The sequence below is a fragment of the Camarhynchus parvulus genome, chromosome 3 (genome assembly GCF_901933205.1).
Source record: "Camarhynchus parvulus chromosome 3, STF_HiC, whole genome shotgun sequence".
Taxonomy (NCBI): Eukaryota; Metazoa; Chordata; class Aves; order Passeriformes; family Thraupidae; genus Camarhynchus; species Camarhynchus parvulus.
Window position 1 is genome coordinate 100,951,701 of NC_044573.1, and position 20,221 is coordinate 100,971,921.

General features: G+C 36.0%; 1 protein-coding gene across 5 annotated transcripts in view; it reads right to left on the bottom strand.

Annotated features, from left to right (window-relative positions):
- EPHA7 (EPH receptor A7) overlaps positions 1-20,221 on the bottom strand; it is a 165,655-nt gene that overhangs the window by 90,606 nt on the left and 54,828 nt on the right. For all 5 annotated transcript variants that reach the window (XM_030944409.1, XM_030944412.1, XM_030944408.1 and 2 more), the window contains exon 5: positions 19,046-19,381. In XM_030944409.1, the coding sequence (XP_030800269.1) occupies positions 19,046-19,381 (336 nt within the window). The remainder of the gene's footprint in view (positions 1-19,045; positions 19,382-20,221) is intronic.

Here is a 20,221-nt window from a genome sequence, read left to right on the forward strand (position 1 = left end):
GAAGTCATTAATAATATTGTCAAAGAAAAATACTGCTTGTAGTTGAAGAGACTTTTCTTTAAAAAATTAAAAAATTGTATCACCTACTCATTTCAAGGTTAACAGGATAATGCAAATTCATATGGGTCCCTGATGATCAAGGTAGGATTAACATATTTTCACCTTCTCTAATAGAACTGCTTTGGTACAAAATACATTGTTCTGCACTGTCATGATGTATGGCTTATATTTAGAAATCTGACAGTTTAGGAGTGCATTATGGCATTCCATTAAACTGAATACATTTTTGTGCTGCACAGGAAAAGATAAAGAGGCCACAATTCCTGTCTTCTTTTTCAAGAATAATGGCTTTTCTCACTACTGTAGTGAAAATTTTAGAAAATGTGGTATTTAGTGGACTGCTAAATTCTACTCTCTTGTGTCTCAAAAACCATGAGGATAACCCTTTGTTTTGTATAAATACTAATTTTTTTACAAGAACGCAAACCATTAATTGACAGAGATGTCAGCTAAAACCCCCATTTACAACTGCTGTGACAGTAATTCTGAAAACCTTTGGAATTCACCCTGCAAATGGACTGTGATGTTTCATCTTCTGAGCTATATATTCATGACTTCCTTAGTTCTGAAATTCCAGAAACGCTGGCGATGCACTGTTATTTCACTAAACAATGCTGTCACTGTCATAAGAAAGAAGGGAAAGAAAAGAGGACTAGAAAACCATGTTAAACTTCAGGTTAAAGCAGATATGTGCAAGGACACCTTATTCCCACGTTACAGGAGAGTGCTAAGTTGTCTACAATACCCTGTAATGTAGACAAGGCATTAAAGACATTTATCTATCCTTCAGGTATTTTGGGTTGTACCACTACAAATCCAGCTATATCATAAATGTTATTAGCCCACTACTCAAATGCAAAAAGTTACCTCAACAAGAATCTAGAGAATGCTTTAAAAACAATTTATAAGTTGACTTTCTTCCTTCAGCAGTATGGACTTTACCTCCCTTTCAGTCTTTTACCCAAAGTTTTCAAAATCAAGATTAAGAAAGAAACAACTTTCAGAAGATCCCTGTTATCCCTAGTGAGAATCATAATTTAGTTGATCATTAAGAAAAGCAAAGTGTTTGTGCATGGCTAGAAGAGGGGAATTTACCACTGGGTGGGAGTGCTTCCATCACAGGACCCAAAAAGGTAGAAATCCCAAAGCTTCAGCTGAGTATTTGTGTTTCTTTCTTCCCCTTATAGCTGAGTCAACAAAATGCAATTTGGAGCAAGAAGGTGGCAAAACAATCACAGCTTCACACAGCAAATGTGTGAGGAAGAATGGTGGCTTTGAGAATGTGCTGAAAGAGGAACCAGGAGGCCGAAGCTTCATGCTTCTGCCTTTGCTCACCCCTCAGTTGGGGATGTGGGAAATTGTCCTCTGTGTTTGTACCTAAAATTTACTCTGTGATTACCTCCTAATATTAGTGGTTTGGATTTGCTGAATATTCATGACTTTATCTATATCTCAAAAAAAACACAAAAATAACAAAATTGATCCCCAAAGTTTAGTATCCTCTGCTGTTCTTTCCACCTACTTTTGTGTGATCATAGAGACAACCAGGTTTAAAATTGCCTGTCCTGCAGCCATTGGAATAGAAGCTCATACCCATAAGCTGAACAAATTCTTGAGCTTTAAGGGTGTTACAATGTGGCAGAAAGGTGACGCCTAAGCTTTATAACACTTCCAATTTAAAACAAACCGAAGATCTTTCCACATGAAAGATACAAGAGCAATGGTGCTGTCTCCATAAAATTATTCCTGTTATTTGGAGTAGCGGGGTGAGAAAAAACATCAGCCATGAAAATGCAGTTTAAGGCGACCAATCTTGTTATTTTAGAGTACTGGGTGAACAGCCTATCAAATGCAACAAGGTCCAGATCTTCCCAGGTGCAATTAGGGAATGAAGGAATGCAGCAGTGCTACAGATTAAAAACTGCTGTATTAAAGACCTGGTTTTATCCAATGGAAGTCTTTCCTTGAACACTGCAGAAAGATTCACAAGGGTCAGGTTGCCAAGAAAAGTCACAATTATTAGTTATTAAAAGCAAAGTTCCAGAAATAAACTCTTTCAGAAAGCTCACAATCTCAGGACTTTTTTTTTTTAATAAGTAAATGTATTATTAAAATATCCTTAAGGGTTTACTCTGCTACCTGCTCTGTCTAAAAGCTTCAAGATTCCCTGTGAGATTTGTTTCTTTGTTATGCACAACTCATAGCTACCCAGTCCATCCAACAGAGCTGCAGGAGTTGCAAGCTTTCTCAAAAAGCTGGTGACACACTGGACTAGTCCTGTTTTAAATTTCTCTTTAAAATGTACAAGGATTTAGATATAGAGGCATGAAAGAGTCTGTTTAGGGAGGTTTAGAAGAATTCCAGCCAAAAAGAATTTGGCCATTACTGAACAAAAAACACCAACACCTCTAGATAACATGAAAACAAGGGCTTAATTCTATTTTTCATTTTAACAAGAAAAGCATAAAACCCCCAAAAAAAACCAAATCATGGAAGATAGACAACTTTAACCTATCTTCGTATTTATAAAGCTACTAGCAAAACAGTATCTGAACGCCTCACAGTCATTAATGGATTTTTCCTCACAATGCTTCTTTGATGCAAAGAAGTTCTATTATCCTTATTCTTCTCGTGAAGAACAGTGTCATGGAGAGATTAAGTCATTTATCCAAAATAACACAAGATGCCTATGGGAATGACTATGTAATTTATCACGGATCTCAAGAGCCGCAGTCCACCGCCTGAACCAGTAGACCATTCTCTTCTTAACAGACAAGAGCTGTTGTACAGTACCTTAAATGACCTTTCAAAAAGGCTATTTTGTGCATGGCTTTTGCTCTATCACCATTCTGAAGAAAGCTGTTAAAGCAACACACTTTGAGAGAGCTTAATTAAGCACCCTGTATCTTGTCTCAACACCAGCTGTGAAACTTGGGAACACATATACTTTCAGAGCAAATATTACAGATCTCTTGGAAGTCAGCAGCAAAGTTAAAGCTCAGCAGCTTGGCAGCTGAAAAGATCCTTCATGCTCTGCAAATGACCATACTTTATGCAAGTCTTTTAAAGGTTTTTTCCAAGGCTTTTTATATTCCTGTGACTGAAAAGAACTACTTATACTCGCAATATATGTCTGAATATACGGCAGGAGCCATTGGGTAACTACCAAAATATGTTCTTTCCCAGTGCACTGAAGAGCTCTGTTTATCATTTGGTAAAGCTGCTTAAAAAGAAAAGGCAGTCAATTGTTTTCTCTTTATATTCAACAAATGGTTTCGGTTTGAATGTAATTCAAACTACAGGAGCACCCATGAGACTGGTAGTCGAAAACACTGGGTCAGTATCTGCCTCTGAAGACACAAACTAATTAAAATATGCTATTTAAAGAAAAAAAATACTAAAGTTTTGACTTTATCCGAAGAACAACTACAATTCACATCAGCAATCTAAAATTCTCCAGGCACTATGTTCACCTGAAGGGATCATGACCAGGAGTGAAAAGTTTACTGGGTCATGCTCCTTTAATCTTACCGTCGCTTTTGAGTGACTGCCAAAACCTCTGCTTATGATGAAGTTTATGAAGAAGAAAATGAACTGAGATCATAATTTAAATTCCACACAGATCACAAACAACTTTCATATGGTAACAATTTTTGGTCACTGGTTTCCAGAATTTGAATTGGTGACCTAAAGGTGAAAGATTCTGCATTCCAGTATCAATCTCCATGCTGTTTATTGTTCCAATTTTCTGAAGTTCAAAGTGGTAGAAGTGAGAGTTACATGGTTAAACACAGTTGTCTCCACTTTAGAACCACTTCAATATTTTGAGATTTTTTTTCCCTTAAAATAATTCTAAGCATAAACCACAATTATACTGAATTTTCTAGTGTATGAAGAACTTTTGATTAAAAAAAAAAGAACCTCCATTAAATACGAAAATAATCTGCCACATAACAAAATTATGATATTTAAGAAGTCCTGATATGAAAAAAAACTATTAAAAGTTCAATTGTGCCTTTGTAAAGCTGTCTGCTCCTTTCAAGGGCTTTTAGTTATAAGCATCATACAGATTGCTTCAGCTAACTTAAAAATTATAAAAACAAAAAAAAATCCTATGATTTGAATATTTAATAATTTCCCTCACAAATCCTCATATTTTTATTAATTCTTTTTTTTTTCCTAATCTATCCATCCAGTTCTGTTCTGTACTTAAAACATGCAACTTAACTAATACTACTTTTTCAGCTTCAGTGATAAAGTGAATAAATTTATTTCCAGGAAATGGACTTGTGAAAATTCTCAAGGAATTCTCAGCTGCATCTGAAGATTTTTTTCTGTCAAAACCTTAAAAAAAAAACAACTTTTTTTTTTCATTAGGGAATAGGAAAGAAACTGAGAGGAAACAGAGAAGGAAAAAACAACTTTCATAAAAATTAGACAGGAATTTCCAAACTGTGGTTTTGGGGATTTTTTTCTGTGTTCAGAAGTGCATGTAGTGTAATGTTTTGAACTCAATTGGTGCATCTCAGGGGGAGCTTTGGTGTAAAAGGAGTGGATTTTGACCCATGTAGCTGTAGAAAGTAAAAGTCAGTGATCTCCATTAGACTGTATATCCCGCTGGGTAGTATCAGTTGCCCTTTTGTTATTGTAAGCTCTTTCTCTTACTTTTACTGTTTAAATAAATATATTGAAGCCAAAGAGTTAATGACAAATTCAGGAAGTCTTGACTTAGCGGTGATGAAGTGAGATGCGTTTTGTGCCATTCAATGTACACAATTTATAGCCCCGTTTGATTACCACGGCATGTCCTCCGCCTGTAAGGATTGCACCCGGGGGACCAGTCAACTTATTAATTCATCACTTGCTGCCTTTCATGGTGCAATAGCCCTTTACAGCATACAAGCAGAGATTCCAGGAATCTGAAGGCTGCCGGCCGGCTGGTTCCACTCTAGCTGCCCCTTTGTGTGCAGGCACAATGCTGGTAACTTTTCCCTGGGCTCCTCTTTCTCGGAGGCCACCTTACCCTCCTTTTGTCTTACAATGGGAGCATGGTTGCAGGGACTTCCAGGGAGGAACAGCCTTCCACAAAGTTAACCTGTAGCTTTTTTAAGTGCCTTTTGATTTATCTGTCACCTGATCCATCAGCAATGAATAATTTTCATGGAAGGTGCACTTTAATTACCTTCCCATTTGACTAGCATTATCGTGCCCTATCTAGGTAATTAATCTCACAAAGTATCCAATTTCAGTCTTTATTGCTGGCAGGCAGGCCTTCTGAATTATATGTGCTTGAATGGGCATTGGGTCTGTACTTAAACCAAATAGGCCATGAAACAAATTTTGGGTCCTTTCTTTTTTTTTTGTCTTTTTTTTTTTCCTCTTAGCTTAATGGGTTTGTACAGATGTTGTGGTCTAGTTGCTTTTGTTGACATACTTGAGATTTGCATAATGTAAAGCAGGAAAGGGCAATGGTAGAAAATGGTGGCTGATAAAAAAATAATTAAAAACACAGATCATAAAAGTCAATCACTCTCTAAGAAATAGTTACCAGGTTGTGAAACTAGGTACCAAAAATAAGCTTTTTTTTTCTCTTGAATAATGTACAACTATCACAGTATGAGCTCTGTCTGCCAAAGAGATACTTTGTAGAACTGATGCATTTGCAGGATAAATTAGATAGTCCCCCTCTCAATATCAGATGAAGGATTTCAAATTGTGTTCAGATTTCTGTTTCATTGCTCTGTGGGTAAAAGAAACCTTTAAAAATGTACTATTAAAACAGAAGATTAAATAGCATGGCCATAAATTTATAGGTGGCGCTGTTCTTTTTTCTTATGTCTGTCTCATTAAAAAACTGGTGAAGAGCTAAGGTATTTAGAAAACAGAAAAAAAAAAGCCTCACTGGTTAAAAATAAATAATTGCACGGAACAAATCTTTCATTTCGTTGCCTACAGTTTAGACACACTGAGTATTTTTTACAGCTAGTATATGCAAATTCCTGAGTATTTATTCCATATTTGAAGAAAATTGAGTGTTTACAGGGGTAAGGATTTTCCAAATCCCAGATTTTTACAGAAAATTTCTAAAAACCTTATATTAGATGTAATATCTGAGCTTATTAAAATATATGAAAAAGGACCAATGCATGAAAAAAGTTCAATAATGACCACCTTCTCTTTATGGGGTTTTGTTTGTTTGTTTGGTTGGTTGGTTGGTTTTTTTTAAGGTGTGCTATCTCTTTAGGTTGTGATACTGAATAATACTGGCTGTTCAGAGGTAGTTCAATAGAAAGCAATTTTGTGCCACCCTATTTGTCCTTAGTACTCATTTTAAATGGCTTAGATACCTATAAGAGTTAAAGAGAATCTTACCACTGACTCTGAATCAAAGCATAAATAGGTAAGAGAACATTTTTTAGAAATTCTTTACTAAATTTCTTTTATCAAAAATATACCTGAGGTTTTCCCACATTTTCAAACAACAGTTCTGTGTGTTTTATCAATAGCTTCAAAATTGTTTTACACATTCCCTGAATATTTTTACCTTCCCTAGGCTTCATAGTGAGTAAAGGAAAGGAAGATTTAAGTCAGTATTGAAACTTTATGCAAACTTTAAAAATAGGAACTACAAACTGAAGTACTTTCTGTGGGTCCAGTAGAAAGCATAACCCTTTTTCAAAACAGAATTTATGAAACAAGTTATGATTGTTCCCAGGAGTGTTCTACATTCACAGAAATTTATATGACTGTGTGACCAAGACAGGCATGGTACCAAGTTTACCAACTTCACTGCAGCTGGCAGCTGTGGTACTTCCTCCAGAAAAGGAGCTGTGCTGATTTTATGAATAGGTTTATCACTTTGAGATTGGCTCATTACAATATTTTGCAAAAAGTCAAATTTTATAGACCTCCTGATCTATAAATTTACCTCAGGAGACTTGGTAAACTTAATCTAGTAAAGTAAATGGCACCAGAGGTGAGAATGGAGTATGAACACATGCTTGTTCATACTGTTACTTTGTTAGCATGCTTAGCTAGTTGGGCATAATTCTGGCAATCTCAACATGGGAACACTGTTTTGAGAGACATAATAAGTTAACTTTGCAAGTATGAGCCCTGACATGCCAGGAACAGAGAGTGAATCCTGATCTCTTTCTAGCAGGCTTAGCTTTGGTAAACAGGGAACACCCATTAGTTTCCTTAAGAGTCCCACTGCCTGTCTGCTGGTATTCCAGAGGAGTTTGAGCTATCAATTTAGATCTACAGATTGCTAAATGAGATGGGACATGTCTGCCTGAGAGATCACCACCAACCTCTCAGTATAGGTCTGAAAGGCAGTCTCTTTGGCGTACAGAATTTACCCTCGAAAGCTTTGTGAATGGGACAACACTCTGAGAGCCTGGGGTACATACTAAGGAAAACATTGAGAAACAGCTCCCAAGAGTTTGGTGAAGGAGTTCACTTTCTCTACTTACTGCTCATTGAAGGTTATCTGACTGTAATTGTTCTGTGCCACTGCATGGTTGATCAAATTCATTTTTATATGGAAGGCTGTAACACTGATGGGTGGCCATCACTGCATTATTGTAGGCAAAATAAGCTGAACGGCACCTGCTGCCATCCTAATGGGGACTCTTAACTAGCATTACAATAAAAATAAATCATAGAACAAGTATTTTACATTTTCAAAACATTTTAACATTAAAGCTATAAACTGCAATCAAGTGAAATATCCCTATTTTCAGGACACACCTGTATATGAATATCCTCACTAAACACCTTGGTTAATTCAATCCTTGGTAAACAGCTTCAAAGAGTCATAATAACATGAATTACTAATAAGAAAAGCAAATTACTTTCTAAGAGTTTTAAAATCCCACAGACAAACTATTTTAAAATTAGCTTGCTTGCTTAGTATTCTCTTGAAAATAAATAAAATCATGTAAATATTTAATGCTAACATTGTGGCAGAAATTAACATTTGTGTATGTGGGGTGTGGGAGGAAGAGGGCATTGAAGTCATCAACTTTTGCCAGTTAATTTAGGTGGCTAAATAGGGAAGGTAATCTAACGCTTCCTCTGTAATTAAGGACGAGTCGATGCACAATTCCTAAACTTGGCACCTGTTCCAAATCACTCCCTAAAGAAACCTATCAATCTCCACTGACTACAACAATGTAAATATCCACCAAAGATTTAAATGCTAATGTTTAATGCCAACATCAAAGAGCAGAACGCTTAGCCCTAAAATACTTCATGTGATTAACTCTACACAATATAAAGTGCAATGACACTTTTCCCTCTTCATTACCAGTTAAGCTGCAATACAAAAAATTAGAACTAAGGGTGAAATTTTGATCTCAGCTACACAAGGGAATATTTGGAACAATTCCACAGGAGGTCCACAGAGACACATCATTACTGTATTGGCTCTGAAATATTAGCATCCAATTCCTCATTTCACAGCCATGATTAGAGGCTGTATGAACTTAAATAGACTCTTTAGCGAAATAAATGGCATTTCTCCACATAAGCATCAGGGTTTGCTAGCTTTGAATCTGCTATGCTGACTCAGCCACTACTGCCTGATAGGAGTTTGGGTATTATGGGAAACTATGAGCTCTCCATGATGCATTAGGAAATGAGATTCTACAAAAAAAAGAAACGTTTATGTGGCAGACAGACAGAAAAGGTCAAAAGGAGAGATGGCAAATAGATCCATCAGCAGACATGAGATGGCAGATACAGAAAGTGAAGGGCCTGCTGCTGCAAATACACATATATGAGAGAAAACACCAGATTCAGTGGATAATTTTGTACAAGCAGTTGAAACGCAGGTAGGAGTTTAGGAGGGGTCATGCAAAGCCAAAGCTAAGAACCACAGTGACAGGACCTCATCCCTAATCTTAAACCTACTTAAGAGGAAGCGAGATCTGTCTGAAAAATTCTGAAAAATATACTAACAAGATAGAAGAAAGAGTGATTAAAAGGAGATTGAGCTACATGTGTGTGTGTGTGTGCATGTACACATGTGTGTATCTGTCTCTCACTCTCCTTTTCTTATATAGCAGAAACAAGATGGAAGTAAGATATGAAACATCCCATTCTGCACTTCTAAGATTTCCTGCATTAACACTACAAAAATTGGAGCAGTTCTGTGAATATTTTTTCTTAAGGTTTTCTGTGTTTTCGCACAGGTGGATTCTCTTGTGTCTGACACCATTTACCTCATTCAGTAAGGAATGAGGTCTTTATTGGCCCATTGATGACAGGTAAGATCTGAAGATGTCTACCTCTCTGTCAAACATAGTTAAAAATGGTCAAAAAACCACTGACAGAGGATAAAGGAGCTGAAGGAAAAATTTCCAAAGAGATGTGCATTTAGCATGTTCACAGAGCCTTGGATGTTTAGAAAACTGAGCTAAAAATTACCTCATCTCAATTAGCATTAATATTAAAATGGCCTGAGTCACACTTTTGACACTTGTTGTGAAAATTTAAATGTACAAATGAAAAGCAGCAAGTCAGGGAGTTTGGAACTACAGCTATCACTACAGTCTTAACTATTTTGTAGGCTGCCAACACAAATAAACTACCTTATGGAAACATAAAAAGCAGCTTGTTATAAGCTCGAATTGAGGACATTTATACTGGTCCCACAGTAAGAAGATTTCTGTGTCATTACCATGAGCATGATTTAGTTGTATTATGTTCACATGTAGACAGCATTATGTAACACTTAGCTCAGACAAATGGCTCTGTTCTTGATCTTTCTTATTCTACTGTAGTTAATGACCAAATATTGTTAAAAATTGGGACACTAATTATCTGATGTCGACATGTTATGGATAATTAAGAATTGCTCACTCTGAAGCCATGCTAATTGTTTTTCACATGTCTCCTTCTCTTGTCCTTGTGTCCTCAACAAGGCAAGTAGCTACAGGTTTATACGTACATCTCTGTCACGTACTTTGTCACAGAACATACATCATCCTTTCTGGCTCATCCCCGATTAATTTTGCTGGCTTGCAGCAATTATCTCTCCCTTTGTGACTGACCCTCCTGGTAAATGGAGTGCATGATCACTGGGCAATTTTTTCCTGCGTATTTTACCACTGAATTGATCCTTGTTGGCTGACCACAATAGGATACACTAAATTTAAGTCATAAAATAGTTGAAGTTGAGAGGAAGTGGCAATCCTGTTTTAGCAATTGTAGCTGACAGCTGTAAAAATCAGATCTTGATAATGTTCTCTCATTTACCCTATTACTTGGATCAGTTGGTTAAAGCTGTTAATGATCCTCTTGGATCAATGTCGTTTGCTTGTAGCTATAATTTACTGCATTGGTGGATTAGTACAGATGTTTTCATAGATAGCTCTGCATCATTCCACCAGATTGCTGTCTGCATCAAATTTGCTTCCATTCATCACTAACTAAGCAAAGAAAAAGACAATCAGCATCTCCTATCTTAACATTAACTACTGAACTTGGGATAACACTTTTATTGTTGTCAATTTCCAGCCTTCAACCATGGCTTCCTCAGTAAATTGCCCTGAGAGTTCTCTCTAGAAATAGAACCAATTAGATATTTCGACTGTCACAGGGAAAGGCTACAGAAATGCTTAACTGTACAAAACAATACATACACTCAAGAGTAGTAGATAAAACTGTTCACTTAGGAACGTGCCCTATGGAGTCAGGGCTGGTTGTATCACATACAAAGCAGAAGAAACTACATAGGACAGCGACGTGTCAAAGTTGGCAAAAATTGTCCAGGCTATTAATTATTGAGACTATTCCAGCACCTGAAAAATCTGCTGACATCCATGGGTTGTCATAATGGGCAAGTCAGCAATGGAGTATTAAGGGAGATGTCTCCCTTTCCTATTACCCCACTACCATTAGAAAGATCATACCCATCTCTTAACAGAATCTATCTATCTTCACCCTTTCCTGCCAGAGGTGAACCATTTATTTTTGGGCCATTAATACTCCCTAAACTGCCAGGAGGCCATGAGCCAGAAGAGGAAGACTTGTATTTTTCCACTGAGGGCTCATTTAGCCAAATCTGGTTTTCCTTCTAAAAAAAGAGGTTTATTGGCACATGCAACAAATATAAAATATATAACTGAATAAAATATGATGTGCTCCAAAAGAGAAGCAGAACAATCTCTGACTATATTTCTAAAAGAAATACATATAAAAAAAAGGAAACTGGAAATATACTGTTTTAAATTTCTGGAAAATTCACCATGGCATCATTTAAGCTTAATGCAGAAACTTCTTTAGCTCTCCCTATACAAGCTACCTTCTCTCTTCTAAAGATTTGCACAGGAGTCATTACATTAGGTTGGCTCCATGCCATGCTGTCATCAAATGCTTCACTATATAGAGATGTTATAGTCTAAGAATTTTTTAATTCACTACATTCAACCTTAATTAGGATTTCACATTTGGTAGCACTTATACACTTGCAACAGTGCCTTTCAACAGTGATGTTCATTTCTCATTGAAAAAGCGTCTGAGCACTTAAAAGGTTTTGTTCGTTCTAATGACAATGGCACTTTAATTCTTCAAAAGGTCTGAAACAAATAAACAACACTGAGTTCCTACTGATGATGCCCTGCACTTATTTATATCCTAATCCAGTTACCATACTACTGCTCACAAGAAGCACTAAAAGGAAGATCGGGGGATGTTGTTCTGTTGTGAAAATCAAAGGTCTGTGAAGTTGCACATTCTTCACACATAAGTTAATTAGCTGCTCTAGAATGTGTATCACCAAGCATAAATATATCAAGCAATTTCTAGTCTTTGTAGTGCAGTTATCCTGGAAGTCTTTGACACTAGCTGGGTTGTCACAGAACTATGTACTGAAGTTCCCAAAAAGTATAAAAAAGTGCAAAGAGTTTCTACACTATTGAAAAGAACTTGTTGACATGAGAAAAAAAACTAACTACAGATGAAGGGAAAGAAGAAGGGATTTTTGAGGGTTTAAAAATTCACCCAGCAGGTGTCACAAGTAGAGCTCTCTAATCTTAGAGACCTTTCAAAGACCTTTGGTCATAGACAGTGTGATATTAATACTTGCTTTTTCAGAATAGGGTTAATTTTTCATCACTGTTTTTATGAACACAATTGGTTGAACTCATAAATATTGAGGAGATAGCTGTTCCATGTTTTTAAAAGAAAAAAGGGGCTTTTAGTCCTTTGTGCGACATCAGTAAAGTAATCCCTCCTTTCCACAGCAAAATTGTACTTTATGTTGTTCATTTTCTTCCTCAAGTGCATAGTTTTTTATTGTGCAGCTAGTTTCAATAGCTCAGTGCACGGGAAAGTCAATAGCCCTGCGGCTGTCATGCTTCTCTGAGCAGGTTGCCACCAAACATTCAACATACATAGCTTAATCAGACCATTTCTAATTTGGAGCTCTGTTTCTGTGAAGCTGAAGCTTTACTTTATCTTTGTGTAGTTACACTACAGTGTAGCTTCCCATTCTTTTCACTTCTAACTATTGTAAAATTCACGTAAACCTTACAGAAAAAAATTAGTTTCTTAGCAAAAATTATTACATCTCTTCCAAAAAAACTTTTATGATAGAGCTGGACAGGCAAGAGTCCTGATATCCATTAAAAAAAAACAAACAAGAAAAAAAAAAAAAACAAAACAAAAAAACCCACCAACAACATATTTTTAGTATGCTATACAAAAAAATCCAATTACATTGAGTCACAAACTGATGTAGAAAAACCTGACGTAGTCAGACTCAAAATGTGATATGAAGTTAAAGTTTCCTTTCGGGATGACAGAGAGCCCATTGCTTTTGTTCCTGTGTGTTCTGATAGAGCATAAGGTTCAAATCCTGCTCCTATTGAAGTCAATGACAAAGCTTCCATTGAGTTCAGTGGTGCAGGATCAGACCCTAAGCAACACAGCTAGCATCTGCTTGCTTTTTTATCTCTCTTATCTTTCAGTAAAAAATATTGGAACAAATTAGAACTAAATAGTAGGAAAAAAAAATGATATCAATTAATTTTCTCATAAAATGCACTGCTTGTCATTGTAATTTTTTTGTGAATATACATGTTCTGTGTATGTATATAAGGTATTATCGAAACTCCCAAATATATGTGCCATACCACATTATATACTAGACAGATGTTTCCTTCTTTGTGAAACTCCTGAAAAAAAATTCTAACTTTTAATAATGTAGTAATAATGCCCCAAACTTGCAATTCTGTGGTATCTCTATAACCTTGTGGATGTCACAATATTAAATATGACCTGATACAATCAGTGAATGAACAAACTGCTTTCCTTGATCTGATGGTATTTGCTATATAGAGACTGGATTCTTATCAAGTTTTTATCCATCAGTTTAATTCAGGTATAAACTCAGTTATCGCCTCCTGTAAAAAAATCTGTGATATTAGTTCAGGGTAATGTGATTGCAGATCAATAGGCAGTCTTAGCTCGACAGAAATAACCTCATCGATTCTTTTAATGTACTGAAAAGACATCTAAAAAAGCAAAGGAATAATAACTATCATATGCAACTAACTTCTACTCTTTTTTTCCCTTTTTAGTTGATGACCATGAAATGCAGAACACTTACACTGCTATGTTTTCTGCCTACTGGTGTAGGAAAATTTTTTAAAATATTAAAATATATCTTAAATATTATTAAGAATAAGCACAGACATCCATATAGCTCCCATTAAAAAAATAAGCAAAAAGGTAACCCAAATGCAGTCATCATCACATATATGTTTCTAAAAACCTCAGTTTAATGAAAGCATTTAGTGAATATTACATTCAAAAAGTGACTTTTTGTAAAATAATTCCCACAGCTCAACAAGTGAAACACTTTTGGTAAAAAAAACCATTATTTTTTATAATCTGAATTCTTTTTACATGAGAAATTGCTTTTAAAAATATATATACTGATGATGTAGCCATATCAATGTGTGAAAACTTATCTACAGTTGGACGTTAGGAGATGAAGCATAGCTCGAAAAGTAAAGTCATTAGCAGGAAATAGCCAAGGGAACCTTTAGCTAAATGAAGTCCACTGAAATGGGAAAACATTGAAGAAATGTTAAGTTGAACACTGAAGCTATTTGTAATAAGCTGTCATGTAGCACCAGAAGTGAACATTGGATGGAAGATGTAGATGAAGGTAGATTAAAACAACTTGGTGGCACTATGGGAAGAAACCAAAATGGCCTGGTGAAAGGAAGGACTAGAACACTGAGGTCATAGTGACTGGGAAAGCTGCAGGCATCAATCTTCTTGATCACTGCCTCTGCTGGGGGACAGTTCATCGCTGAAGAAAAGTCAGGCTTAAGTGAGACTGACAGGAACAGGAAACAAATATATGGTCAGTAGTGCAGAGGCTATGAAAGAAGAGACTTTCAAAAATGAGTAGGGATAATTGAGAGCTGGGAAAAGGAGTAAAGAAACAAAGAAAAGAGAAATTATAAGCAGCAAGCATGAAAGGAGAATGTAACATGACAGAATGTGAAGTGTCTCTCTTATATCGAGAGACTTCTGAATTACCTAAGAAAGGCAGAATCCATCCCATATATTTACATTTATGCATTCAGCCATTTCTTCTTGTCATGCAAATCAACGGTGCTGCTGATAATAGTCATGATTTTATAGCATGCAGTATTTTTTTCAGTTCAAGTTGCTGGGTTAATGCCAATTTGACAAATTCAGCTCCCTTTTTTTTAACTTTAACTGTGAAATTTGGAATCCGCTTTTTTTGTAGGAAAGGGTCTTAAAACTGAACTCCACGATGTAAAAATGGAATTGCAGCAAATCAACATATACAAAGGAAATTGTTACTAAAAAACAATGTTTTTCAAGAGTAAGCCTTGATTATGGAACTGGATCAGGGTTTTTTAACCACCTGAAGTTGTCAGCATTAAGTGCATCTGAAGGCACAGTATGACCTAAGAGTGCTATGGGGCACCTTTCTCTTGCTGTGAAGAAGCAGCAAGCATTAGCAAGTGCTCCCTGCCCAAGAGCAATGAGTACATTTAGGGACAGTTACTGGCATTACATTTTAACTTCTGTTTGTCTCAGTTAGTTACGGTAATAAGGCATGATGAGGGTCCCCTTGGATGTGATCTTTTCGATGACTATAAAGACAATTTCAACTGGCTCAGGACACATACTTAAATTTTCTCAAACCCTGATAAATTTTGGTATTCATTCAAAATAACCTAAATTTTATCAAGGCCAGGGTAGGTTGGGTGTATATAACTCTTCACCAGAGATGAGGCCATTGTTATTCAGAAAGATCCTAGAAGAAAGGATGCAGGAAGACAGTTTTAAAAACACGCTATCTTTTGCAAAAATGTCAACAGAAAAATTATAAAATTATTATTGAAGCGTATTTTGTAAAATGAAAATGTGTGAGTGCCAAAATACAACAAATATTCATCTGCAGTGAAACCCAACCAATTTCCATTCACCTTCTGGTGTTGTATGGAAAAAATGTAAAATTTGGTAAGGAATTTGATGGATCCAAAGGAGCTACCAGCGCAATTGAAAAGGGAGTATCTTATCAGGGAAGTGGTCAATTTTATCTTTGGTAAAAACCCATTCTTGCAAAGGTAGGGCTTGTCAGCTGTTTGCCAGGTGCAGCTCTTTGTTCGTTGTAACTAGAGCTTAACCACATTCAAATCTGAATTCTACAAGGATGCAGAGGTTCTCATAGATCAGCTTGCAGTACTGGGATGACATCCTGTATTCTTTATGATATGGGATAGGCAAGATATGAAACAAGATGGTTTACTCCTGGGGGACTTTGTGTACTTAATCTTTTCAAAAAAAAAAGAAAACAAAGCAAAACCAAAAGCCTCATGGTTCTTGGCTGGCTGAAGCACAAAAATAAGCCACATGACAATTGATAGCCTAGTCACAAAGTCTTTTTAAAACAAGGAATGAACAGCAATGTGTCATACGTGTATATATATAAGTGATGTGAAATGATACCTACCCACTTGCAGTCATTTTATTGTGTTATTTCCACAAATATAAATAGGTTTTTATCCACCACCTGGTTCTTTTATGTGGCATGCTCTCTTTGTCTCATCAGAAGCTTGTTATATGTGGGCGAAGAAACACTGAATGTATTCTATAACCCCATTCTTTTATCAATAATTTCCTGCTATCATTACACAATTATTTGAATTTTGGGACTATGGACACAAAGGAGCAATTCAATTAAACCAAAACTACAAAGGGAAAATCTCATTGCAATCCTCTGTGCAACTGGTGAACCCAGTAATTATATATAGCCACCTATTGTGTTCGCATAATAACATGTGAAGAAGGTTTAGTTAGACGCATTTACACACATAAAAAGCAATATGGGCACAGAAAAAAGTCAGTTTTTCCAGAAGTATAGAACAGTCACACAGGAACAAATGAGAGCTGCATGAATCCTAGTTTACTTGGCTATAAATAAATCCAACATTTTCTTTCTCTCTATAGTAAAATAAAAGAGAAACACAGAAGCATAACAGTTTCCTTTGAGCAACCAGTCTCTTTCTGTTCAATTACAGTCATCAATCTGTCCCACCTAAAATATTTTCCTCCTTGAGAAGCCAAAGAAATCAGTATTAGGATCCAAAACATGCTGTTGCAAAAATAATGTAGAAGAGGTCTTTTGCTAAATGCATTTGTTCTGAACGTCTGTATTTTCTTTAACACAAATTTTGTGATTCTGTGAAAAAAAAAAGCTGCATTTATGTGGCACTTCTAATCAGAAAATCTTGAAAAGCCTGGTAAGGAAAAATGAAGGTTACCTTCATTTTACATAGAAAACTGCAACAAAAAGAGCTTAAAGCCATTTTTTTCTTCCAAAACCCTTCCCCCATGAATATTCCTTTTTGATGCCAAATTGGAAGCTTTTAAATCTTTATATTCAGAAGTGCTAAACAGGCAAAGCTTCAGTCATCTCCTTTCTCTAAACAGTGTCAAATTCTGGGAAATTCTGGTCTGTGTGTAATCCCACAGGAAACTAGAGAGCAGGGAAGGAACAGAGTCAGATCTCCTGCTTCATGGTCTTACAAAGCTTATCTAGGATGTTGAAGATTTTTGATTACATCTTTAGTAAAGTCTAGATGCTGCCTCTAATATATATGCAAGCTATAGTTTCACTAACATCTCTGGGCTGGATGTGAGGATCATTTCATAAAATCATATAGCTTGTGTTACATATAAGATAGAACAAGATAACCATATTATATCTTCTGGCCTAATAAAAGCCCTCTAAATCCTTGACTATGACAACACAAAATGATGAACAATAATGAGCTGTCTTGGAGAAAACACAACAAACTTTTGATAAAGGCTTTTTCATCTTCTTGAGATGTGGTACTAGCCACTAAATTGCACTGGTTCTTCCTTTACCCTGTGTGCCACTGAACCATCAAAGCACATAAAGTAAAGCCGATTTGATTCAGCTAAATAGGAAAAAGTCCAAATCCTCTTCTTCATGTGATAGTTCTGTACAGTCATCTACAGAGAGCAGAACACTGTCCACCTGTGCATGTTTGGAGAATTATTTTGAAGATGAAAAATCATGGTGCCAAAATAATATCATCTGTGGTACAAAAATAGTCTCAGAGTAAGTTTTCTGTGCTGAAAATCTCCTCATAAACTTCAAGAACTGAATGAACACAGAGACCAATCCTTTCAGCCACAGAGATGGCTCCAAAATAATGTAAAAACGAGCTCTTGGAATCCATAAAAGCACTATAGGGAGATTAAACACTCCAGCCTAACTTTAAAAACCATATCAACTATCCTAAATTTGGGGGAAAGGAAGGAAGGTTTTGAACTAAATCTCTTGTCCCTTATTTTATTGTTTTGAGATTATTATCTTTGAAGTACAAAATAACTACAGTTTTTTTCCTGTTTGTTTGTTTGTTTACCCTGTTCAGTGAGTTTGTTCTTAGTTCAAAACATTACTTTAGGGGATCATTTCTACTCACTAAAAAAAACAAACCCATAATTCACAGTCATTGAAATTTCCTCCAAGACATAAGTATGAAGTATCCTTTAAAATATTAGTCAGCTGTTCTTACAGGAAGAATCACATTAGTTATTCACTTTATATTTTCTTTTATATTAAAAGTAATTGTAAAAATACTATTTCATATTTCTTTGAAAGCCAGATCTTGCAAATCATATTTGGTTTAAGATTGTTAAAATTACAAAAGGTTAGCTTTACCATCTTCTCTTTAAGACCATAGCATACTACTGTCTGTAATTTTGTCAACAAGCAACTGGCCAGTTCAGAAACCTAAATCTGAGAATACTTTTTTTTTTTGTTCAGCTGCAGACAACTAAAGCCCCTTTTTTCCCTGGGGTGATATGCTGGTTTGATTTTATTTCCCCTGACATTTCACCTGTCAGATTATGATAAATAGAAGAAACAAAGAATAATCATCACATTCTCATTGCATCTCATAATCAAATATCTGGAAATATAAGATAAATCAGAAATATTGTCCTGAGGGAAAACATTAACATTGAAAACACTATCAGAAATCCAAATCATCTTCCAGTGACCTAGGAGTCCGATACATGTTTTAAAAACTCAAAAAGGAAGTCTGCGTAGAACTGTCACATATATTTTTTTATCTTCAAATACTAGGGAATTAACTATAATGAAGTGAGAACAAAATAAAAAGTTCCTAAGTTTAGAAACTCTATTTAATAACAAAGCTGCACGTCTTCTTTAACTCTTCCTTTGAATGCTTTCTGAAAGCAATCCTGAGGCCAAGAAACAGGACAGGTTATCCTGAAATAGTGTAAGCTCAAATTAAATAGCTGGCAAGACGAAAAGATTAATGAGCCAGAGCACACTAAACATGCTCCTGATTTACTGCATCTATAGTTTGCATGTTCCAAATTTCTCTCAGTCTCACAGTGCTGAGATTCATAAGTGATGAAAACTTACCTGCTTGGCCGGTGGTAATACTGACAGCTGCAAAAAGCCTCTGGGAACGGCTCAAGTCAGAAACCCCATTCACAGCTTCAACTTCAAACGTGTAGTTAGCGTGAGCTAGCAGGTCCATGACAGTGACATAGTTATCTACTAATCCAGTTTGCTGGGGCATATATCCAATGTTACTCCCACAGGGAACACACTCGCCCTGCTCCCAGCTGCACCTCTTGCACAAAATGCGGTAGGTCACATCACTTCTTCCCCCGTTGTCAGCGGGAGGACTCCACTCCAAACTCACGGTAGTCTGGTTGATATTGAAAATTAGGTTCTGTGGTGCAGATGGAGGTCCTACATAATACACAAAGAAGTCCAGGGTAATTACACAAAACCACAGTGGGACACACAGGTAGCATTTTAATTACTGAGATAGAAAACACTTGAAGCATTTTTCTTCACATAAACATTTCATTATTTTTAGTACAGGCTGCATAAAAGCTATCTCAAACTCATTTGGTAAGAGCTTTATTTATTTTCCATTAAGACATCAGAATAACAATTGTCTTTATATTTACTGCAACTGATTTTTAGTTGTTTCTCTTCTGTGTAATTAAAAGGAATAGTTAAAATACCTATAAGTCCTCTTTTACAGGTTTTCCACATAGGGGATTTGTTCATCTCTTCTAAACATGCTGCACAAGCTGCACCTAGTCTTTTGTTATCAGCTCTGATGTGATTTACTGAGATATTTAGTGATATTTTGGATTTAAGAGACTTCCACTATTTGAACCACCAATCTGTGTCGGCCAATCTATTTCCAGTTAGAAGGTTAAGTCAGATCCAATTACAGTTCAATCAAAGTGCAGCTCCACAGAGGCTACTTTTCATTTTTCACATTACTAATTTTGGTATTATATCACATAACGCATATTGTTTGCAACAATTTAGGGAGAACTGGGCCTGTATTGCATCTATTACAGTGAGTTATGCACTTACACAACATGCAATGTTTTCCAAAGCTGTACCAAGCAAATTTGAAAATTATATTTATGCTGATTCACTGTCAACTCTTTTTCTGCCTTTCAGATTCTTTTACCATTGCAAATGTACTTTTCAAACCCAGGAAAAGCCAGACAAAACTACTCACTGCAAGTGGCTGCACCTGGTTGGTTAAGCAACGTCCTTTACTAT